This window comes from Hippocampus comes, unplaced genomic scaffold (genome assembly GCF_001891065.2).
Source record: "Hippocampus comes isolate QL1 unplaced genomic scaffold, H_comes_QL1_v1.1 scaffold45, whole genome shotgun sequence".
Lineage (NCBI taxonomy): Eukaryota > Metazoa > Chordata > Actinopteri > Syngnathiformes > Syngnathidae > Hippocampus > Hippocampus comes.
The window spans coordinates 2,508,567-2,534,243 of NW_017805783.1; the positions used below are offsets into that span (position 1 = coordinate 2,508,567).

Below are 25,677 nucleotides of genomic sequence, written 5' to 3' on the forward strand. Positions count from 1 at the left end.
CCACCCGATCCTTCCCCAACCCAGCTGAAAATCAGCCCGTACTCTCCCAGGCCAGGTCCAAATAAACCTGGTAGCCTGCTCTCTCTTTTTTCCATCGCCAGGCACGCTGTCACTCCCCTCATCGGAATCATTAATCAGACCAGGCAGATCAAAAATAAACGACACCCACCATTTCGGTCCTCAAATTTGTGTAGCGACCCAGTTCTGGCTCTCCTCACCTTCTGCCTAATAAGCTGTGTTGAGGATGTCCAGTTCAGTCAGCAGGTTAAACATTTGGGCACTTTTATCTGCTATTACGGCTATTGATATAAACAACTTAGCTTATCTCAGAGGGTGATGACTACTGAGCGTTAACCTCCCATCCATGTAAATACACGAGAGATAAGGCTGAGCAATTGGTGCAGCAATCAATCCACTCTACTCTCCAACTTCAACAAAAAGCATATCACTTGTGGGGATTAAGGGAATTAAATCTACGAGACAAATGTATCGGAGCTTAGGTTTTGTCTGGTGACAACTTTATCCTCTCTTTTCCACTCCACTCAAGAGGAAAATGAGCAGGCAATAGACCCACCGTTGGGCAACACTGAGTACTGCGGCTCCTGCAGAGCTACTTGTGCAGTGATGCCCCATCGAGTGCTGCGTGCTTGGCCTACAGAAGTTTATCATTCTACTGTATTGTTTTATGTTGCTTCAGAGAGTTTGGTAGGACAAGGCGAGGTTTTGACACCATCGGAGAGGTCCGTCTCCCTGGTCAAGTCTTTCCAGAATGTCTGACCAAATGCCCAACAACTGTTTGTGTCTGTCCATGGGAAATGGGGCGGTGTCGTTGCGACGACGGCCCAGGGGCCATCCATCAGTGTCATTGAGGGCGGAGTGTAGGGGGGTTATGGTATGTGTCACCTTAAAGACTAATGGACAGGAAGTATAGCCACAGAAACAACAATATTTGTAGAATATATTTTCAGAAAAATGTTACAACCTGCTCTGTGTTTCTTGCATAATTTCAATGACACTCTGAGAACAGGGTTTCACCCTGATTTATGAGCCTTTCTTTCAAAACGCTCTCTGCAGCCGAGGCTTTCACAAACCTGATTGGGAGACTTTGCTCCATGACAACTTACTGATTCAACTCGCAAAAATTCTAACTTTTGCTGAAAAAAAGAAATCAAATCCAATAATAGTTGACCACCAATAGTGAGTGACTGTCATGCCAAAAACCAGATTTAGATGGTTGTGGAGAGGAAATGGAGTGACAAGAATTAGCGGGCTAAACCAGAATTAGCATTTGGACCCAACCTATTTTCTACCCTGTGTGCTTAAGTGTTCAGAGACCGGGGCTTTAACCTCAGCAGCCAGTGACTGTGGCATCCAATCCTGAACGTTTTGTGATGTTGACCTTGGTTAGCTCCTCAGCGGAGGTCGGGTGGATTCCTACCGTACCCAACAGGTGTGAATATGTGGCACCACACCTACAGTAACAAACACAGACATTAAGTTATTGATTTAATTTGGCTAAGATGTTACATTCTACGAGTCATAGTATAATAGTAACTCACCGGAGGCCCATGGCAAAGCCCTGTGTAACTTCTCCGGCATTTGGTCCAGTGAAGTGCAGACCCAGTATCTTCTGGTCTCCATGCCGCTGGCATATCACCTGATACGACAGAGCTTGTCAAGGGCACATTTATGTGAGTGGTTGTAACAAGCTATTAGGATGTGATGGAAGAATTCTCGAAGCTGTCTTGAAGTTGTGATGATGAAATCCTTGCTGAGCTAAGTGAACATTTTCCTTTTCACAGCAGTTTTGTGCAGTTTAAGTCTACCTTTAAGTAACACTGGCTAGCATCACGCTCTGCCACAGTGAATTCTTAAGTGAACATTTAATAGGGACGTGCCGAAAGGAGAAGAAGAAGTCTACCTTTAAGTAACACTGGCTAGCATCACGCTCTGCCACAGTGAATTCCAGAGGCTTGTAGAAGGCATGGTATACCTGCAGAGACGTATAAACAAAGAGCAGGTGAATCATCAAATGTCTCATCTTCAACATGCTGTGTTTGCAGATTGTTATGACATCATCCATCCATACATCCATCCATTCTCTTGATTCGTCCTCACGAGGGTCGCGGGCGTGCTATCCCAGCTGTCTTCGGGCAGTAGGCGGGGGACACCCTGAACTGGTTGCCAGCCAATCGCAGGGCATACATAGACGAACAACCATCCATTCTCACACTCACATCTAGGGACAGTTTAGCGTGTTCCATTAACCTGCCACGCATGTTTTTGGAATGTGGGAGGAAACTGGAGTTCCCGGAGAAAACCCATGCAGGCACAGGGAGAACATGCAAACTCCACACAGGAAAGCTGGAAGCATGAATCGAACTCTGTCCCCCTGAACTGTGAGGTAGACGGGCTTACCCAGGGGTGGCCAACCAGTCAGAGACTAAGAGCAATTTTTTTTTACTGTGTTTCTGCAAAGAGCCACATCATACACATGGGCACACATAAACATCACTCCATCCCTTTTTCTCACACACACACACACACACACACACACACACACACAGAGAGAGAGAGAGAGAGAGAGAGAGAGAGAAAGCGTGAGACAGAGACAGAGAGAGAGACCTCTTCTCAACCAGATTTATTGTAAATGTCACACATCAACATGATAATGACAGAAATTGATTCTGACAGTAAGACCACAGACCAGTCATAGTTACCGTGGTTTCCCATTGGGTAATCCGACGGAACCGAAAAACGGTTACTGTGACTTTCCGAAATCCTCAGGCCTGCTCCTGAATTATTTAAATTTTTGCAGCATTTGTTTATAATTGCATGTATATGGTGTTGTTTGTGTTATTATCATATGCAATTGAATAAGTAGACCATTTCAGAATTCGAAATTTGGGACTCTCTAAATGCATAATGGGACTCATACTTTTCTGATCAGCGAGTCCCTGGGAGGGACTCGCTGCCATTGTAGGGAAAATTTTAGCATCTGTGACACTGCCAATCAATCCTATGCATGGTGTCCGGACGCAGTAACTAATTGTCAGACATATATTCATAACAGATAATGGGGTAAAGCATTTGTAACTTTGTTCTGAACCTATTTATGCACAATAATCAACCCTTAACTGGGGTCCCTTGAAATAAAGTTCAACACATCTAATCTCTTGGTTTATGTCATGTTCCCAAAGACCTTTCATAGCCCATTTGTACACCCTAGCGGACAACAGTTGTTGTGCAGTTTAAGTATGAGGACAGTCACAATTGCCAGTCCAAAACAAAACAACAAAAATATAATCGGTGTACATCACACACCTTTTCTTTTTTCCAAAACAAATCACCACCTTTTCAATGTATTCACATTTTTGTCTCCCTCACTCGTCGAGACGGGGGAAAAAAGTTTCCGCGATGGAGATCTCAGCTTGTGAAAATAATACTGCATAAGTTCTGCAAGGAAACTGTATTGCAACAGAAAGATTTACTTTGTGATGGTACAGAAATGAAATATATTCATTAAAAGGCATCTTAATCTTAACAATGGGATGTTAAGATTGTAGCTCACTGAAAAGAGAAGCATAACACTGGAAAACAAATCCCAGTAGCTCATTACCTTGACAGATTTCCATCTGGCGACTGCCAATGTGTGTTTAATGCGTTTAATTCAATGGCCGAGCGTGCCAACACAAGTTTGAAGGAGCATGCAGCTGTAGTGGGGGCCAGTGGAGCAGCTCCTCCTAAGATCTAAGCATGCCTGTCATCACCGCGCACACACCTCAATCGGGCCTCTTGCTAGCCTGTCACTCATTGCCCACAGCCCCACCTTACCGGCTAAAACATTTATCCGCCGTGTTGCGCAGGTGTCGGCGAGCATCTGGCAACCCGCTCACGTACACAAGCGTAGAAAACACACAGTTGGTTGTTTTTCTATTGTTTTTAGGGGTTAGAAGACATTAACACCCCCCACCACCTTTTTTTAAAATCTTGGTTGAAGGAAGCAACAACTGACAATCCTGACAAGTGTTTCATGTGCATGTATGACAGGTTTTTAGATCTAATCAAATTTACAGTATTAAAGACAGCACAATATGATTGGCTAACTTGGAACAATATGCAGACTTTCAAATTCTTATGCAAATTTAGAAGTTCACAAAAAAAACGTTTTTTCGAATCCTACATTACTTAATTTTTCATACATGTTTGGGATAATTGTGATCAAGCTCTGTTGAGTAGTCTGCCAAGTGAGATGATGCTGCACGCTCTTAAGTTAAACTTCTCGTGCAAAAGAACTGGATAAGAAAACTGTAAAATAGTCATCGAACAGCAAAGTTTTGTTTTTCTCACCATAGCAAAGACTTTGATGAGAAAAGCAAGTTGACTCATTCCCCACATCATATGACATCATCATTAGAAGCTCATAAACAAATTGATCAATCAACAATAAAAAACAAAGACAAAAAAAAATGGAGTTGTCCAGGTTATGTCATAATACAATAGTGGATACAATTTTGAAATTATTTATCTTGGTCTCATTTTGGTCACAAAAACCTGCCATTTGAACGGGGCACACAAGCACACTGTCTCGTAGCAAAGTGAAAATTTATTTTGAGCTGCTAATTTTCTTTAAGAACATCATTTACTGTAAGATGTACACAAGATGTACACCATCACACATTTCCTGTTAAAAAAACAAAACAAAACTGGAATAATAGCAGTTCAATGTGTCATTGTACTCTGAAATAAAAACATATCACAAATAAACAACTCAAGTCACAAAATAATAATGGACTCGGTCTATGAACAAAACATGGATTAGAAAGTTTTGACTCAAAGTACCACCTTCAAATGGTAAATGGAGTGCAATTATATATCGCTTTACCGACACGTTGACAGTGTGCAAGGCGCTTTTAAAGAGGCTTCCATTCACCCATTCAGCCACACAATCAAACACCAATGACCAATGGGAGGTAGCAAGGTGCTACACCGGGCCCACTGGAAGCCAATTAGGAATCAGTCCTTTGCCCAAGGGCATTTGGACAAAAGATACTCAGAGCCGGGATTCAAACTGCCAACTAGACGAACCATTCTACCAATAAGCCACAGCCGCCCCAACTTAGCATTAGGCAGATATATTTGGTGAACACACACAGCTTTTTTCTATTCATCTACTTTCTGGAGCACTTATCCTCGCTCAAAGTAACGGGTCTGCTGGAGCCAATCCCATGCTGACTTTACGCTAGAAGTGGCGCACCAGCAACCGCAGTGCACATATAGAACAAATGGTCACACTCACATTCACACCGAAGGACAATTTAGTACGGTGAATGGATACTCGGCCACAGCTCCACAATGGGATTTTTTCTACAATGGAAATGTTTCTCCCTACTCTGTTGCAGAAGTTCCCATAAATGTGTGGCACTTGTAGGTTGCTTTGCTTTCACATTTTTGTGCAGTTCATCCCAAACCAGCTCGATTGGGTTTAAGTCTGGAAACAGTGCCTTTTTCGCCCAACAGTATAATACCGTACTTTGTACCATTTCAAAGACTTGAAATGCTTGACTTGCAATGAGAAAAAAGACAAGAGAAAAATGAGGGCATTCCAAAACATTTATGCCATCCTGTTCTTACCTCTATGTTGTCTTTGCCATGCCTGGTTTCAGCCTCCTCTTCAGATAGGCCCACACAGCCATATTCAAGTGGAGTAAATACGGTGGTTGGAACCTACAATAAGAAATGGAAAGTGAATTTCTCATGTTTATTCACTATTCAAGGATCACATGAGTGGCCTGTTCCAAGAAAAGTGATGGGGCATTGTGATTTTGTGGTAATGTTAAATACGTAAGTGATAATTTGAAAATGTAAACAATGGAAGAGATTTATAGAACCTAAGTGTTGCATACTGGCATTTATCTGTTTCCTAATCATTGTGAGAAATCATGAACATGATCAGTGTTTCCAGTCTTCACATCAATAAATGTCATTAATAATAACTAGCAGTGTCACTCATGAATCGTTTCAGAATTGTTTATCCTATCGCATATGCCGTCGATTACTCAGGTAATTGCACCGCCCCCCATTTCAAGGCAGAAATTTCTGTCACCCAATTTTTGTCGTCAGCTAACTGGAAAGTGAATAAATAGGCTAACAGAGTTAGCCTATTTATTTTCCCAGCCCTGATAGCATAATAATAGTAATACCGTGATGAAATGTAATTTGAGCAAATTTGTTATTTGACAACAATTGTGCATTAAACTTAGAACCCTTCGCACGAATCAACAGCCAAGAAGTAGATCTCATCTTCAAAATGTTGGTGATCCCTGATGTAGACCTTGCAGTGTGTTGCAGTAGAGTTCGAGCTCAATGGAAAATACAGTCACAACAACTTAAGACAGTGTCAATTGACAAAAAAAAAACAACAAAAAAAACCCAAAACAAGCATGATCTTGTCAAGGCAGTCTTTTGAGTACCAATTTTGCAATGGATGTCATTATATATGACAGTGTGTTAGCGGAGAAAAAAGGTGACAGGTGTGCATTGCGTTTTTTGTCTCACATTGTCATAGTTCATGAGCTCTGTGCTGTGGCCGGCAAGTCTGCGGGCGAGGAGTTTTCCTGCTTTAATAGCCGTAGGTGTCAATTCAGGACGCCCCTGAAACAGAAGACTGCCTGACTTACTTCAATGTACTAGGAAACTTCCCTGTGTAAATTGTCAAACACAGACATATACAAATTTCTCTTCTCCGACGTTAATGGCGTATTGTTCTGAACGTGAGCCAAAGCAAATAAAATACAGACATGGATACGCACTGAGGCAAACATCTGAGTGGTGCAGGAAATAGTAGGGCTGCGGGGCAATTTTAAAGGCATGACTTAAGACCTGTTACATTTCCACAACACATCCTGTTGTCACAAATATCTTCTGCACCTCTGCAAATGTGGACGTGGTGCTCTCTGATGTGCAAGTGCTTCCACACCAGATAGTTTTCGTCATTTTAATGCAGTTCTTGGCACTTCGTTTGGCAATGAGAAGAAATGAAAACAAGAAATGCGGTGGACAACTTGAGCAAGATATCAAACCGTCTGCTTGAAGGAAAAAAACAAAAAAAAAAACAAAACCAAAACAAGCCTTCTGCCGTGTTGACAAGATGACAGACAGATTGGCGTGAAGCATGGCTCATCAAAGCAAGCTGTCATGTGTGTGGGTGTCATCAGGACAGGAAGGAAGCACACAGCTGTTTGTGTTGGAAAAAAAAAAAAAAAAGGCCACACCGACATGACAGCAGCTACACCTAACCAGTATTTACATTGTGCACCTTGAATACAGTGCAGCAGCACAATAAATGCTCTTACACAGCCCCATGCTGAGTAATTATAGGGTGAATAGAATACTGTACATGCACACAAACAGTTCAGGGGCAACACTCCCATTTAGTCACATTAATTTATTATTTCATGATTTTAATATTGTTGTTTCCTCTTGTCCTCTAGCAGTAGGGCTGGATGATTATGAAATACAACAACCGCGATTGTTTTGATTATGACTGATATCACAATTAATAAAACAATTATGTTGCGACTGCGATTGAACGCTATTCATAGAACTCGTGTTTTCACAGAATGAGAAAAATGTGTGCCATTGAGTTATCTTGCCTTTGTTTATATTTCCGCAATGTTTATTGCTTATTTGTTATTTCCAGGAATATCACTCCCGAAGCCGTTAGTATGCCAATTGATTTTAGCATTAGCGCTAGCGGTTGTAAAAACAAGGCGTATTTTGCATTTTAATAAAATATGTGAGTAACTCTTGTTAGTTTTACGGTACAACTCGGGTGTCTTTTATCAGCCTCAAGGACACATATGGTACGGTCAGACCAAATGCATGTATTTTTCCATCCATAGTGAATGCAGTTTGCGCGTTTGAAGCATTCAAAGCCGATTTTTTTTCTGAAGATAACACTTGGTGGCGTCGCATCAGCGACAGCCAATCGGCGTTGAAAATGTACTTAATGCATCACACCCATGTTCAGAACAAGCAGACACGCAAATCAAGTTAAAAAAAAAAGGAAGACACACACACACACAAACACACACACACACAGCACAATCAAATAAATGTGGGACAATCTCATTATCATTGCTATCTGTGTGTAGGATTTGGTGGAGATGCATACCTGGCCTATATCCCCAAAAGCATAGATGTTTGGTACAGATGTCGATTCATCTACCCCAACAATTATTTTCCCAGTCTCCTTGTTGAGCTGCACACCAAGTTTGTTGAGACCCAGAGCTTTCGTTTCTGGAGCTCTACCTGCAGTAAACATGAACAATTTTTCATTTCAAATTGTCGGATGGCGAGAGGGATCAAGGAACACTGCTGACAATTCTGCTTTAAAGCAAACATCTTGATAGTGTTGCATAACCCCCCCCCCCCCCTCCAAACATGTGTCCACCTCATTTACTCGACCAAAATTGGATCGCATTTAAATAGAAGAAAAAAAAAAAATCAAAAGTGTACAAAGGGTGGCTCGGTGCTCCAGCGGTTAGCGCATTGACCTCACGGTGCGGAGGTACCGGGTTCAATTCCAGCTCCGGCTTCCCTGTGTGTAGTTTGCATGTTCTCCCCAGGCCTGTGTGGGTTTTCTCCAGGTACTCCGGTTTCCTCCCACAATCCAAAAAAACATGCATGGCAGGGTGTTTGAATGCTCTAAATTGTCCCACGGTGTGAGAGTGAGCGTGGATGGTTGTTCATGTGTGTGCCCTGCGATTGGCTGGTAAACGGTTCAGGATGTCTGCCGCCGACTGCCCAAAGACGGCTGGGATACGCTACAGCATCCCCCGCGACCCTTGTGAGGATAAGCGGATTGGAAAATGGATGGATGGATGAAAAGTGTACAGAGTAATTATCAAAGGTGCATTATTACCAAAACAAGGTTACCTGTATGTTGCTCCTTACTCTTACCTTAGAGTAGAGGAATATAATGGTGATTGATTAGATGTAAAGGTAGAATAAAGAGAGCACAATCCTCAAATCAAGGATGTGATTTGTGACACTTCATAGGGGGCAGGCAACCGATGCTGATAACTCCATGTGTGAATCTCCATGGCAGTGGAGAACTGACTGCATAATCCCCACCCTCCTCCTCAGCGTAGTTCCTCAAAACTAGTCAGGGCAGCATAATAAACACCGAGCCCGAGGTACACATGTAGATGCTATCGGAAAGCAAAAATAACAAACCCCTGAGATCCTTTTCCTGGCTGGAGCCAAAGAACAACGTCTTCCCCCAGACTGGAGGGACAACAGGGACCTGTCTACTCCACAACATGGGTGGCTGAAGGGGGGGGGGAAAAAAGGGCAACGAAGGCAGCAAGACATTTTTCCCCAATGTGTAAATTCCAATTTTAAGAACTCCTCCAAATATAAAGTACTGAAAATTTGCTGTTAAATATATATACATATATAAATTTTTGTTTTGTATTTTTAAAGTGTTAAAGTAATTCAAGTAACTTGCTAGAACCCAAATGTTAAGTCTTTAATCTGCCACAAGATTCTAATGCATTTAAGATGAAATATTGACACAATTTTTCTTGTCATCCATAGTGAAAATGCTAAAAATATTAAATCACTATAAATTAGTAAAGACTATCTAATTCCATATAGGGCCTTCCTGTCTGTAACTCCACTCAAGAGTGACTGCATTGTAGACCAAGGACACAACATTGATAAGGGACTTGGTTGGATGGAGTACACATGCCCACGCAGACACACATGCACACACGCACACGCGCACACGCACACACCCACACACACACACACACACACACACACACACACACACACACACACACACACACACACACACAGTGAAACAATGCCTGTTGTGACATTCTGAGGAAGCTTCCAGATGGCTAGGCTAATTAGCAATAATAAACCTTCACAAGAAAAATAAAAAATGAACACTTATCTGATCAATTAACAAAGAACAAAGACAAATGGGAAATATGGTGTTGTTTTTCTTGGGGGGAGCAGGTTTTACAGAATGCTAAAAACAAATTTCAATGTTCAGGCCAAAAAAGATTTTAAGATGCAGAACAATTCAGACCTCACTGACTCATGTATGAAGTGCATGGCCTGCATATCATGTGCAAAAAGCTATTGTGTGTGTGTTGATACATTTTGTTTGTGAATTGACAGGGAGGTCTCCCCCACTCCCTGTTTTTTTTTTTTAAGTGCACTAAGACATTATCCAAAGCAGCAAAAGAAACATTCAAGCTAAGAAAATTAGTTTAATAATTTTAGCTTGTGGCAAAGTTTGTTCAAGCACAGCACACGACTCATTAGCTGCCAAAGAAAGAGGTGCCTGGGTTTAGTCCAACAACAGATTCAATGCTATTTCTTTTGCATGAATTGAATTTCAATGGATTTGTAAGGCAACTTTGTGAATGACATTATTAGTTCTCAGCTCCCACACAAATAAGAAAATGATGATGATGATGTATGGTTTACAGTACAGTAATTTTATTTTTCAAAGCTCAACTAGCTAGCAATGATTTAAAAAACATTTTTATTGTCATTTTTAATAATATAATCTGTTCAAACTCCACATGACAAAAATTGTGTAAAATGCATATTTGAGGTTTATGAGCGTGTTTTTTTAAAATAATTTGGGAATTTACAAATTGTATTTTATTATTCCCCCACCCCCAGTCGTCAGAATTTTCCCAATGCATTTTAATGGTATTTATTCAAAGACTTTTATTTGTGGGCCGGAATAAATTTTGTACATGTACTGAAACGTATTACCAAAAATGAAATATATTAAGAACACAGATTTTGCACGAATGTAAATACTTTGTCCATATTTAAATTGACATTTTTACCGTCAAACTGGTTAGGAAATGTGTGTGATCCTCTATAACACTCCAGTTTGCACTGATGAAATTGTGCCTCTCTCCATCACTTAAGTTGCCTACCACCGACATAGGGTTTGACTTTGAATAATATTCCGGCGTATCGTGGTGTGCACTGAGGCGGAAAAGCCACGTCCATCGTCTGCCTGTCCACAGGAAGTGGAAATGTTCTGTTTCCTGGTGTATTGCACCTGGACAGGGGAGCGGCCATGTATGCAGGAAGGAACAGGGGAAAGGTGGAGGGTTGCATGGCTGGGGAGAAGGATGTTAGACACTGGTGGTGATACAGTCCCTCGGACCCCTCAGGCCTTTAATAACCCCAAAGAGGCCCGAACTCTGCCTGGCCTCTATAGTGTAAGGTAAACGGAAGTGGCCTCATACTCATGAGTCCTGCATGCCGGCATCAAAGGCCCGAGGCTGTGCTCCGTTTTCTCACTATATCAGAAGAGTGAACAAAAGCATAGATACAGCAGTTCACCTTCAATCATTAAATCAAAAAGTATTGGGACACGTTCCAACTTCAGGGGGATAAAATGGAAGGAAATATGGAGTTGGTCTCTCTTTTACAATTGTAGCAGCTTCCGCTGTTCTGGGAAGAACTACTACAAAATGTTGAAATTCACACACTGCGTGCATACTTCATAGTTTGGGGTTTTGGTGTCTTGCTGAAGGACATCCCTTTCATTCGTGTGGAGTTGTAGGGGGTGGATGGTACATCCTCATACCCTCTCAAGCTTCTTCCACAACGGCAGAAGATGATCCTAAACACTCAGCCACAGCAGCCCTCTTATTTCACCTCAAGTGAGATACAATGGGGATAAAGCACAGAGCCAGCTGTGTATTTGCACACAGCATCTTCTATTGGGAGAGTCATCTCCATTCTGCAAGAATTTGATAAATATGCTCTGCGTATTATGGGTGTGTAGTTGTCGGGGGTGGATGGTACATCCTCATACCCTCTCAAGCTTCTTCCACAATGGCAGGCGATGATCCTAAACACTCGGTCACAGCCACCCTCTTATTTCACCTCAAGTGAGATACAATGCGGATAAAGCACAGAGCCAGCTGGGTATTTGCACACAGCGTCTTCTATTGGGAGAATCATCTCCATTCTGCAAGAATTTGATAAATATGCTCTGCGTATTTATTTTGCTGCATGTTCCTCTGGATGTGGCGAGTGCACCGCTTGCCTATGTGATCATAGGCTCCAATTCACTTTTCAACTTAGCCCCACCCCTCCAGTGTCCTTCAGGGATGTCATCACAACAAAAGCCAACGAAAGAAGAAAAAGAGACTTCTGGAGTTTATCGTGAGATCTTTACATACCAATCTGCTGAAATGTGATGTAATGGCATCAAATGTTTTGTGCAACTTGTGAGGCCTATCTTTCAGAAACTTTGGAGAAAAACTGTTGTTGTTCTACAACTTCAAGGGCATTGGACTATGGAGGCCCCACAGTATCTGGGTGGTTAAGAAGTGAATCAACTTTTGTCCGTGTGTGTGTGCGCGTGTGTGTGTCGATATGGTCAGAACATTTCACTGCTATGGTATAAGGCCGCATATTAAGTTGCCCAAAAAATATACAAGAGTCTAAATTATACAGAAGCTGAGTGCACTTTGGGACACTTAAGTTGTCTGCTCGACTGTTTATTGGACCATAAACTGTCGTGCACTTAGCTACATTTAAACAATTCAAAAGCAAAAAGGAAATATAAAGGTCACCGCATCTCACGCATGTGACCATACACACCATTTCCAGTATTCAATGCAAATATCCCTCACACCAACAGTCACACGCTGAGATGATGTGGGAATTGGGCCACAAGAGGAAATGGCAAACGTCATTGCGGTTGCAAGGTCACGCACATCCTTGTTACTGTCACACGCCTATGGGCAAAGCGCTCTCTCATCACACACATAAAAACATACTCATGACCTAATAAAGACGGAACTCATGAGACACGTGGATAATTTAAAGGCTTTCCACACAGATAAAATGGTTGGCCCTAATATCATCAGTGTCTGTTGTTGATTTTTAGACTGGCAGGTTGGGATATGTAAAGTAGTTGATTATAAAATAGATATAGAAGCAGAGTAGAATGGCCGGTAGCTCTGAGGTGTAAAAGTCCATGGGGAGGGATGGCAGAGACAGATGCCAATAGGTTTCCTCTGGGTTGGCACAGACAGGATGATCCGGAGAAGAGAACAAAGAGGGGAATAAAGTGACCCTGTACCTTGGTGCATCCTGCCTGGTTCTGCCCCTCTCCGACCAGACAGCCAGTGAGCCATTGCAGGGTGATTAACGCTTCCCCTGGTTATTCCATCACACAAATTTTATTAGTTTGTTTTCAGTTTGGATTCCACTGTCATTTGCTGACACTGCACTCGTATTGAGGATGACAATGAACTTGGATTACGGCTGGGAGAGGGCAGGCAAATCAGCACTGTTTTTGACAGATCCCCTAGTATATCACAGAAAAACAATAGCTTGCTGGTGGTGTTATTCCAATGCTAGACAGATATTAGGTGCAGGTCCAATTATGACACTAAACATATTTTTCTACTCTGTTTCTAAACGTATTCAGGTATTAAGATCAAGGTTGTGGTTGGCTGTGGTCAACACTGCATAATCATCACCTCTTGTAACTACGGTAAGTGAGATAATGAAAACATTCGCTACAGCCCTCGGGTATGATGTTGTGCAGGTCTACCATCCCCATTTCCAATGAAGTTGGGATGTTGTGGAAACTGTAAATAAACCCAGAATAATGTAAAATAATTTGCACATACTTAATTACTCATACGTTGATTTAAATGAACACACTACAACGTCAAGATATGGTCAAACTAAAGGACTGGGGGATTATAAATTATCAATATGAATATGGATACACAACTGCTCAATATCAGTAGTAAATATGTTAGAAAACCCTGACTGTGCGAGCTCCGGTGTTTTTAGCCAGCACCGACCCTCTGCATCGCACTGAAATCACAATCAGGTAAAACAGTTAACATGTCAAATGGAAAAATTAGTTCGCAACTTAAGAGTACTGTAGATCTAAGACAGATGGTCAACCCATGTGCTTCAAAAGTATTAATTTGCCGCACTTACATTGAACGAAGGTCACTCATCAACGTTACTGCATTAGGAATTTACGGCACCGATAGAGAAGCATGGACGTAAACAACACTGCACATTACACTACATTACAATGTACACAAAACAGTGTAGATTCCTTGAAATAAGCTTTAGTGCTAGATATTTTGAATGCCATTTTCCTCCTGATTTCATTTTATTTTGGGGCAGTTCAATTAATATCTCTCTGATGGTGTTGATCAAAAGTGAGCATACATTCTTGTCTTGGCAAATAGTGAATGTATACTATAGCTCTTGTATTTCATCAGCTTCTGTAAATTGGCCTAATTTTGTCATCAATCAGTGTGTTGTTATAAGGTACCGGTATCAGGTGATCGACATAATTTAATACAGCTTGACCCCTGGCTGCAAAACATTTACAGGAATGACCACACTCCGAGTGTCCCCTAAACTACTTAATTTAAAAAATCTTTTTTTATTTCCTTTTTTCTTTTTGAACGAAACTGAACCATTCTTTGAAAAACAGCTGATAAACATTCAATCTACGTCTTCCACAAAAAAAGGGGAGAAATTGAGAAGACTGCAGATGCACAACTCCAAATGTGCAGGGGGGGTTGAGTGTTGTTTAAGTTTTAATATCGCCACTAGATGGCAGACATGTCTTAGTTGAGCTTCCAGTGGATTTTATATGGCCCTATATTGCAATGTGAGTAATCCAAATATTTTTTTGTGGATTTGGAATGATATGCAAGACAAACATGGTACCTAAATAATATGAAATTTTGAGGGAGTTGATTTCTGTGAAAAACGTACAAAATTATCTCTTGTTCAGCAGTTTTGCGCTGTCCTTGAATGGCAATTATTATGCACTGACTTATTTTTTGGGAGGTATGTGGTTGATTTGCTGTTTGCTTCAAACCTTTTGTTTTTGGGTTAGAATAGTGGCTGTGTTATGCACTAGCCCTGATGAAAAACCGTGGCCTTTCCAGCATTTAAGTAGCCCATCCCTGCTCATACTGAGCTGTTCCACACACTTGCATACAATAACATACTCACCAACTGCCCATAACACAGTGTTATAGGTGCCATTGTGTTCGTTGCCTGTCAGGGCATCATTCCAGGTCACTTTCAGGTCACCTGATGGAAGTTTGTCTACTCTCTTGGGGATACACCTCAATGCAAATTTGGTTCCATAAGACTCCATGTAGTCTGTCACTAATCCTGCCATTTGCTGTTGAAGCCAAAAAAGGTGAAATCGTAAAAAACACATGAGTTTCCATCATGACTTTAATCTATGCTACAGAGGACAATACCTGATCAAAACCCCGAAGGGCGATGCTGCGAACCATCACTGTGGTGTCCAAGCCGATGCCGGTAAGGAAGCCGCCGCACTCCAGAGCTACATCTAAGCAGTAGGTTAGGGAACTGCAGTGTTTGTCATGCACGTCAAGTAATACCAGAAGTGTTGCGAAATCATACAGTCTATTATCCATGTATTTTATGGTGACAGCCTAAAAAACGTAGTCGAACAGTAGCAAACGTAACAGCACTCAGTGGTCAACTGTTTTTGGAAAAATGTCATGTTGGTTATTGTCCAGAAGTTTCACATATGGGAAGCAGATGTGTTTTACATTGTAAAAAATACTAAAAGGCTCTCCCACATGGCACACTGACATTAAAAACAAATACTACATGTTATTTATGCAACACTGAACTGATGCCAAGTGGTAAATGTAAGTTTATAACTGCACAATTTCTTAACAAACAAGAAGTGATTATTTACATGCAACATCGGTTGGCAGAAAAGGATACAGCTCGCTCCAACCACAAGCCTGTACAAAACAAATGAAAAGGACTATTCAGCATACTGTAATTATTATGACGTTTTAAGTACACGTTCATATGACAGTCATGCTGTACAATGAACAATGGATTATCTATTCATTTTAATTTCATAAAGCTGATTTAGTTTTAGATTACCGGTAATTGGAAACAGCACAGAGTACACCGGCAATGGTGTACATAAGTATGACATAAAAAAATAAAAAAAATACATACCGAACAATAAGACACATAATAATGCTAATAATGTATACACACAACACACACACATATAGATAGATAGATAGATAGATAGATAGATAGATAGATAGATGTGACACCCCAGTGTGAGCACTGTATTGGATTATGCGGGTGTACCATGTCTAATGTGGTTAGTGTGTGGTCCAAGTAAATAGCACATCTAATCCAACCCTAAAATCCATGGCAGGTAGGAGGCCAAATTGCTACCATTTAAAGTAATCCCTGTGGATGGGGAGTGCCATGTTCAGAGCTCAAGTCCACATACGAGCCTGCTGAGTGAAGGCCATCACCTGCAAACAGGAGGCCCTGCTCTCACTTGTTTATACCAGAGCTCCTTCCTTTGGACTGCATATACTTGACAGTTGAGAGTGCCTGCAGCAAATCCTGTCCTTGTCCACGCTAAGATTAACCTCTAAAAGCCTCAATGTCTCATGTCTGTACAATGCCTAGGTGCACTTATCACATATTGTGAGTGGCTTAAAGATGATGAGGCTAAGAGCTTTATCTTGATTATACACTTTCATTCGTAAAAAAAACTGTCATTGCGCCAACCCGGTTGATTTTGTTCCAATTCTGTCTGATTCTCTATCAACTTGGTTGGGAGACTGTACAGTTGGTCAACTAGGAGATTCTTTTCGATGGTTGTGATGCATACAGTCAGGTCTGAGGGACACTCATCCCACTTAATTGCACTGGCAGCCAATATAAACAGACAGAGAATTCCAATCAGATTTATCTATTTATTTATTCTTAGCCCAAACCTGCAAATTTTCACAAAGGAGAAATCCTGTCAATATGTATCAGCTTAATCAAAAACTAAGGGAATGATTTACACAGGTTATAGAATCCATTACATAGACCCATAATGTTGCCATTCATTGTAACTGGCATTTGTGTTTGCCATGGAAGCTCATTAGAGAGTAAGATTTGTTTGCTGAATTGGTGAACTTAAATTTTGGTCACAATTTGTTTCAAACATACTGTAGAAGTGACTCAAAACAATTAAATACAATCTATTTCCTACTACAGAAGCCAAGGACACAACTATCTGCAACATTCATGTTTTGAGTTTCAGGAAGTTGAGTTTCACGAGCCTCAATACTAATCAACATAAATTTGGATACTTTCTCCGTTCAATGCCATTCAAACTTTAGAAAGAAAGCACTGCACCAAATGACTTCTATGAAGCAGTTTTTTAAATCTAAGGATTCAAAATTGGCAACAAAAAAAAAGGGCAATGTTACTTGTGTAAACATTCCTATAAATGTGCAAAGGACTCCATATTCGTGGAAATAAAGAACACGTGATTCAAAATTGGCAAAAAAAAAAAAAAAAGGGCAACGTTACTTGTGTAAACATTCCGATAAATGTCCTTTATACAAGCAAAGGACTCCATATTCGTGGAAATAAAGAACACGTATTTAGAGGACAGTACATCTCTGTTAAGAGCATTGTCAAACATGAGACCACGTGTCGGTCAATTGCTACAAAAACATGTTCCCATGAACGGCCAATAATAATGCCAGGATGCTGTTTCTTGCATGTTTGCAAGTCAATGTAATTCTCTGGAGTCCAGGTAAGTTTTCATAGCACATTAACAGTCTTACTGCCACGCGCTTAGTGTTTTCCCCCCTTCCCGGCTTCAGGCCAAGATATGTCACTCAGGTGTGTAATGTGCTCCTCGGCCCATTAGACAGAGATCACTCACCTGCTCCCCCCACCCCCAAACAGCCCCGCTATCTCTCCCTCCAGAAAGCGCCTGTCTGACCTCACCCACACACACACGACAGCTCTGCAGCAAAACAACATCCTGTTAGTAGCCTGTGTGGCGTTTAAAAAAAAAAAAAGAAAAAAGAAAGAAAGAAAGCTATTGCTTCCCCTTTCTAACCCGAGGGTGGTAGAGATCAATCATAGCATACCGTGAAAGGACTTCCTGAGCTCAAAGTGGCATTTCCAAGTGGTTGATTTGGGTTCATACATGAAGTTTATGAAACTTGAATGCTCCACTGGTAATTCCATAAGACTGGTAACAGTCCACACATTTAATAACACATTGCACCATAACTAAACTTACTGGAGGTAATAGTAAAAAGGATCTATGACTATGAAGCACATCACACTGGAATCAATGGATCTTTTAGGAAATGTCAAATTTATAATAGCCCGCAGTAGTGACAAACACCTTTGCATATACAAAACATCAAAAGGTGAAAGTTGTATTTCATTATGTATGGGGAGTTTACACACAAAAAGATAGTGCCCCAAAACAAACTCCGAAAGCATTATAAGATTTTTCGAAGGCACGGAAAAGTCTTCAGCGGCTACCGTGACGGTATCTGTCACCATGAAGCAAACAAGCAGCAGGACCCAGGTACACTACAACCACTAGTCACTGTCTGTGTGCTTTGCCAAGAGGAAACGTCTGAGATCGACCAATTAACCAGGTGATGACAAGAGCTAAATTGTTGGATTAAAGGGCTTGCTCGGTGTAAGGCATGATACATGCTACTAATCTGAATTGCAAAGGTGAAGACAGTTTTACAGGAAGAGAGAAAAAAACCCTTTGTCAGTGATGAATGGTAACGGTACGTGACAGAGTGGCAGTCCATCCAGCAAATTATCCCGAATGTGATTGTTTTTGTTTTCAAGTACAAATTTAGGAATAAAAATATGTGGATGAAATTGTTGGTCCGGCTCTGTTAAAAAAGACAAACAAACAACAACAACAAAAAAAGAAAACTATTTGAATTACAATGTTCCAAACAAAATTGGTAACCAAAGGCAGCCTGGACAGAGTTCAACACTCATTGGAAATAAATTTGACTTACAGCCAGCGATGTGGACAAAATTCTCATACCGGTCATAAAGGGTGACAACAGTCCGCATTAGGGTGTCCGGTACCCCGTGCTCCCGCATCTCCCACCACTGGGGTGCGGATTGGGAGGTGGTGGCGCACAGTGACACGTTTTCTTACAAGCCCACTAAGCCCATGTAGACTGGATGGATGAATTCCCATGCAACTGATCGGACCCTGCCGAGGGTGTAGAGCGGGTCCATGGTTACATAGCCAGCACAAAAACCACAATGCTCTTCCTGAATCAGAGATTTACTTTCAACAGTGGTACCCTCCCTGGTCATCTCTCATAAAATCCACGTTGGTTCAAACAACGGCAGATGGCGCATTGTGACACTCACGTACCTTGAACTTGGAATTCACCTTTAATTTCTTTTGGGGCTGTTCTGGGCTTGTGTATTGTCATTCATATTATCCATTGCTTCAATGTTTCATCTATTTTCCTCCTGCGGCACATCTACATTTTTGAAGAATATTTACTATGGTACTCACAAGAACATCACACTGCTTGGAGATGGTCTTGTAGCCTTTACCTTTAACATACTCGCCTACAATTTTCTTTTGTTACCTCCTGAGACAACTCTCTCTTGTACTTTATCTGGTCCGTGTTCTGTGTGGTACACACAATAACAATAACAGCACACCCATACTCGTCATGTTTTAAAGAGGCCGACTGACTGCTTATATGTTTGAAGACACCTGTCATAATTAGAATACACACCTTGACTGAACATCTCCCTATGGCCAACTTATTTTCAATCTTTTCTTGGGGGGCCCATTTTTTTCCAACCGGTTTCAAGAATATATTTTTAAAAACAATCTTGAACCACAATTCAAAACCCATTTTTGATTTTCAATGGTCTTCTTATAATAAAAAGAATATATAGATTCACACCGGTGTACTGTATATTTAAAACTAGGTTCAAATAATATACTGTACACGATAAAAAAAAATGATGTGTTGACTGTGTTGTAATTTGTGGAATTAAATACAGTGCCCTCCATTATTATTGGCTCCCCTTGTCAAGGTGTGTTAAAAACCTTAAAATGAATTCATTTTTTTTCTTTTTTTTTGCAGAAGCATACTCTCGTACTAAAAAAAAATGCAGAAAGTTTTCACCTGACAGAATAAAGGTCATCCCATGGCCATCTCAGGGGCCTAGATCTCAACCCCATTAAAAACCCGTGGAAGGGGCGAAAGAGAGTTCAGAGGAGAGGATGGAAGTTGCTGGAGGATTTGTAGAGACTGTGCAAAGAGAAATGCTTGAACGTCCCTCTTTCTGTATTCTTTCATCTTGTGAAACATTATACAAGCATAGGTGCTGTTTTGTTGGCAAAAGGGGGGTTATAAAAAGCATTAATGTCAGGGGTGCTAAGAATTGTGGAACATATGATTTGATGTAAATGTATGATTTATTATTACATGTGTGATTTCTTTCCCTCCTGAATAAAATGCACTTGAATTAAAGGTTGGAGTTTTCGGTTCATCTTGGTCCTGTATTATTTACAACAAAAACTGATTCATTAGAAGCTAAAAAACAACATCTTAACCAGGGGTGCCAATGATTATGGAGGGCGTTGTACAGACTGCTTTTGGAGTTGGAGAGAAAAGATGCTCACGTTTTTCGAGGCGACTCTTTCAACCAGAATACGTCATCACTGGTGATACCATGTTCCATTGCTCCTGGAATCTGGAATAAAAGCATTATGACTGTAAAGAGATTCACTCACTTTTCAGATCTCCTTGTTTTGCCACTATAAGGGAGGGCAGGCTTTCCAGAATACTCATTATAAAAGTCAAATTTCCATAATATGTCCCGTTTAAAGCTTGTTGAGTGTGCTGCTGTCACAATAAAGCAAGTAAACATACATGTACAATACACAATTTCAATAGTTCAGGGTTATTTTTAAATCACATGCAAATTGCATTTTCATGAAAAAGTATTTGCCGCCCTTCTGTTTTTTTTTTTTTTTTGCATAGTTTCTCCACTTTTATGTTTAAGATCAAGATTTGTTTGATGATGGAAACTATTGTAAAAGTGACTGTCATGCAAAAAAAATGAGGAAGAGGTAAACAATCATTCACAATATTGTACAATGCTACTAACAAACTATAATAACTAATCAACTGATACCAACATTTGTGGGGATTTTGGGACGGCCACCTGTAGCAATAACAATGTTCTTGGCAGTCAGGGTCATCTGCATGAGAGGAGATAAAAAATACGAAGGAACAGAGTCATGGTCATATCCTTCGAAAAACAAGGAAATGTCAAATTGAGGCAAGTAGTCTCTCAGGCATTTTACACTAAAACTATTCAGCAAAAGTGTTAGCTTTATCGCTCCCAGTGGGTGGAAATATAATCTGCGTTTAAAAACTAACCCACGAGATTTCTTCAAAAGGTTCAGTATTTTAATTTACTGTATCAACTAAATGTATTTCTTGGGAATTACCAGCCCACCTCTTTCCCAGCTTTTGTCACTGCTTTGACTGTGTGTTCATCCACAAGGCTACCTCTCATGTTCAGATATTTCACCTTCCTGCAAGACAAACAATCAAACCTTGTTGAGCTTATGTCAACGAAAAATGATTGAACTAAGAGTCCGTGTCATTCACTCTGCATCTTGATATGTATTTGAATCAAGCTCGCCATTCATAAATTCAATGTGTCCGGCAGAACTACCGCTCGGTGTCAAAATACCGCTACACCAACAATCAGTCACAATACACATCGTGGCACTGTGATAAACATTATGCACTCACGATATAAGAAAAGGATTTTAGTTAGTTTAACTTTATGCAATGCACATTATTCACACGTGGTCTATGACGAGTAGACAAACACGTCAAGCACAGAACCATCCTGACCAGCAGTAATAAACAAGACAGCAGTAAGTTGATATCAATGTACTAGACGTGTAATATTATAATTAACATCTAATTGTAATAAGCATCAAGTAGCAACTGGAACGTCACCTTCAGTGACAAAAGCCACCAAAGCGGATGTTGCCGTGCCCATAGAGTGCGTTTGTACAGCTACGGTGAATTAATATAATTAGATGTTTGGCAACAGTAACATCAGGGGCAGCAAGAATTGGTTTGACCAACAGGACAAGCTTGGTTGTTAAACTTCATACTCCCATCGCGACTTTCAACTGTACCTTTGCACAGAGGTGCTGCCTGCTTTCTGTTGAACCTCTGATACTACATCAGAAGCCAGCAAAAGTCATGTGTCGAAGTCTACAAACCAGCACATGGGTGTCTTAACACAGGAAAGTGTGCTGGGTAAAAGCAGTGAAAAAACTACATCATCTTAAAGGTTTATGTGAAAGTAGTTAAAACGATTATAAATCAAAATAAGTTGTGTTTGGATCAAAAACAACTCGAGATAATTATATGCCACTGACTTGTCCTGGAGCTGGACCCGGTGACCCCAGTTCAAAGACCTGACGTGGTTTTGAACGGCCTCAGCCATGGTGATCCTGCAGCGCACGCACGCACACACACGCACACGCACACACACACACACACACACACACACACACACACGCAACATTATTAATGTTATTATAATGTGCTTACTTACAGGGTAGAAAATACATTATGATAGGATTACAGTGCTAGAGCTTCAAGCTTGGCGGTGGCACGTCTCTGATAGATGTATTCGGCATCCATCAGAGAAATTCAAGACCAAGAAGAAATATGTTAATTTGCAATAACTGATGCTAATATCAAAGTGAGGAGAGCGGTTTCTGGAAGAGCATTGTCAAGGCGTACTTAACCCAATCATTTTCGAAGATTGAATCATTGCTCTTCTTCCCAGCCTGCACAACACATGACAAATAAAGCCCCACACAACAGGAAAGTGGCCCAGTTTCTACAAGTCCAAATGGCGTTTTGATAATAATTAGAAGTAACTATCCGGAATGTTTGACCTCAATAAGCTAATTGACAAATGGACATTTGTTCAGCAACAAATCAGTGGTTATCATTTTCCAGTAAGATCATCTGTGTTCAGTTCCCCTCAAGCAAATATCAGTGATTTTTAAACGTTTTTGTGTACCGTGTCCGTTGTGTCTCCATCACTAACTTGTTTAGAGATCCTACTCTCAGTGACAAATTAAAGAACGCTTTATGTAGTTTGTTTAATTTTGCTGCACTCATCCCAAGGGGGAAGCCCTGCGATGGGGTAAATTAACGAACATAAACCCAATGTTGTGCACTATTTCAATAATTTCACTAGATGGTGCTGTTTAGTCATTTATGATCTTGTATGACACATGTCGAATCAAGCCTTAATTAGTGTATTTCACGACACAGTGGTCCTTGGAAACTTTACTTCTTAGCAGTTCCTACTGTGTTGGTGATTGTCTGAACTTTGACCCAATTATTGAAGATTCTATATCTAGCTTTCCCAGTTACTTGGTCCGCCCTGCCACAGTTCACCCCCACAACCCTAACCCGCTAGAGATTGCAATCCACACCTTGAGAAGCTCTGTAAGACCTAATGTTTGTGCATTACTAAACCAAATACACCGAGATGAGCTTGCTAAACAAAACCAAGCACGGTGAAACATTCAGACCTTACCAATCATGGGAAATTGGTCCTGAGAGCTGCCAACCATACTTTTGTGCATCTCTGACTGCAGTTCCAAGGAGGGCTGCCTGGTGCATTAGTTTCTTCGGGATGCAGCCAACATTAACGCACGTGCCACCAAGGCCCCACTTGGTGCCTGTGTGGAGAAGTATAACACATATGAATTGGATGTCCTGGAATACTTTGTATTAAAAAAATTACAAGTTATGAAATTACTAGTGAGGTTTTTATGAATAAAGACTCACCTTTCAAAGAGGGCTCTACATAATCCAGAACAGCAACTTTCTGTCCAAGCTGTGCAGCTGTTGGAAACAGCACACATGGATGCAACTAATTTGTAGTTGCATCCTATTCGACAGAATGAAATGGGCAAAGCAGGTGGGACCATTTCAGAACTCACCTTCCTTGGAACAGGCAAGCCCTCCAGAACCACCGCCAATAACGACCACATCATAGTCATACTTCCCTGTACATTGGACAAATGTTATGAAATAAAAAACATTATGTCTTACTTTGGCAGCGATCTTTTTACACTGTATTTGATGAACAACAAATGAAGCGGTTCAAAATACATGTTCTGGCATAGACACGATCGTAATAAAACAAACTAACTGGAAGTGTAGTTCCATTTATTTTATTTCATTGCGTAACTAATTGATCTTATTTTTCATTTCGGTTTTCAATTGATCGTATTCACCTCACACAGCCAAATTCCCATTCAAACTGAGTTTGTTTCAATATGTCGTTTCCCTACCACAATAATGTTAACATATTGTAAAACTGGCAAAGAGTGCTTTTAAATCTGACTCATCGACTCAAGTTGGAGTCACAGACAGGTCAGTAGAGTGTTCTCAGGAAGTCGTGCCACTACGCAGAGGGTAAAGAAATAACATAAAACATGTTCATATATGCGCACTGCATAGTTACTCCGGTAATCTCGACACTATTAAGTGGTACCTGTCAAATTTCTGGTCAAAATATGACACCAATTGATTCGTTTCCAACGGTGTCTGCCTTTAACGAGCGCAGCCATATTGTTGTTATGAAAGGACCCCAACTTCGTCTGTGGTGTTCAATGATTTGCCTGATAAAGAAGTTGCCGCACAGTACTGTACTATTACGCGTGGTGCAGTGATGGGCAATTTCAATGCTGTAGGGGGCTACAATTTTTTTTATCAGTGCTACTGGGAGGCCACAAAGGACTGCAAACTTCTTAATCGAATGGGTGTCAAACATGCCATTTTTAATATGGTCAAAATCAGTGGCAGATGCTGGTCTGTCAAAGAGGGGAAGCTCAATTTTGGCCGACATCATAAAATGGGTCTGTTTATTTATACGTGAATTCTACTCTCCGTTTCTTTTCAAGAAAATGATCTGTGACCAGTGGCGGGCCGTGCATTTCAACCTTAGGCCTTCAGTGACGTCACATACATACACAATATAGGCTGGTCAAGCAGCACTTAATTTCAGCAGCATTTAAAACCATCAAGTATGTATTCCCAATTAAGAGCAGGAAACTAAATTTACAGATATTGTCCAAAATAAAAAGATGATTTAAAAATACGAAATAAAATGCCACCCAAATTACGCTGTGTGATCAAGTCTGTCCAATAAATTGTGCAATGTCGCAGTTTCATATAAGACACCAACCAAACAATAACAAAACAAACTATTCTTTGAAAATAAAGTAAACAGATCATTTGCATTTTGAAAATCGGCGATACAACAGCAAATAACTGACGAACTAATAACTGACTAACAGCTGAGATTGAACGAACTTTCGTGCACGAAGGTGACTACAATGCGCCATTATAAATTGCAGGTGAGCAGATTTATTTGATACATGTTTGTCATTCCCCTCCATGAGCCGTCACCTTACCATGGTGGAGGGGTTTGTGTGTCCCAATGATCCTAGGAGCTAAGTTGTCCGGGGCTTTATGCCCCTGGCAGGGTCACCCATGGCAAACAGGTTCTAGGTGAGGGACCAGACAAAGCACGGCTCAAAGACCCCTTATGACGAGTAAAATTAATGGATCGAAGTTTCCCTTGCCCGGACGCGGGTCACCGGGGCCCCCCTCTGGAGCCAGGCCTGGAGGCGGGGCTCGTTGGCGAGCGCCTGGCGGGCGGGGCGAC

At 41.0% G+C, this 25,677-nt stretch overlaps 1 protein-coding gene across 1 annotated transcript; it reads right to left on the reverse strand.

Annotated features, from left to right (window-relative positions):
* Positions 1 to 91: 91 nt before the first annotated feature.
* On the reverse strand, positions 92 to 24,606 carry txnrd2.2 (thioredoxin reductase 2, tandem duplicate 2). Its single transcript, XM_019885308.1, has 17 exons — positions 24,502 to 24,606; positions 23,945 to 24,010; positions 23,790 to 23,846; positions 23,536 to 23,680; positions 22,355 to 22,429; positions 21,409 to 21,487; positions 21,086 to 21,148; positions 20,567 to 20,637; positions 15,823 to 15,842; positions 15,324 to 15,415; positions 15,067 to 15,241; positions 8,177 to 8,313; positions 6,559 to 6,654; positions 5,635 to 5,727; positions 1,922 to 1,993; positions 1,560 to 1,657; positions 92 to 1,472 (listed from the first exon to the last, which is right to left on the reverse strand). Exons 1-17 carry the CDS (start codon positions 24,575 to 24,577, stop codon positions 1,349 to 1,351), a joined length of 1,539 nt encoding a protein of 512 aa, XP_019740867.1. The 5' UTR covers positions 24,578 to 24,606; the 3' UTR covers positions 92 to 1,348.
* Positions 24,607 to 25,677: the final 1,071 nt, after the last annotated feature.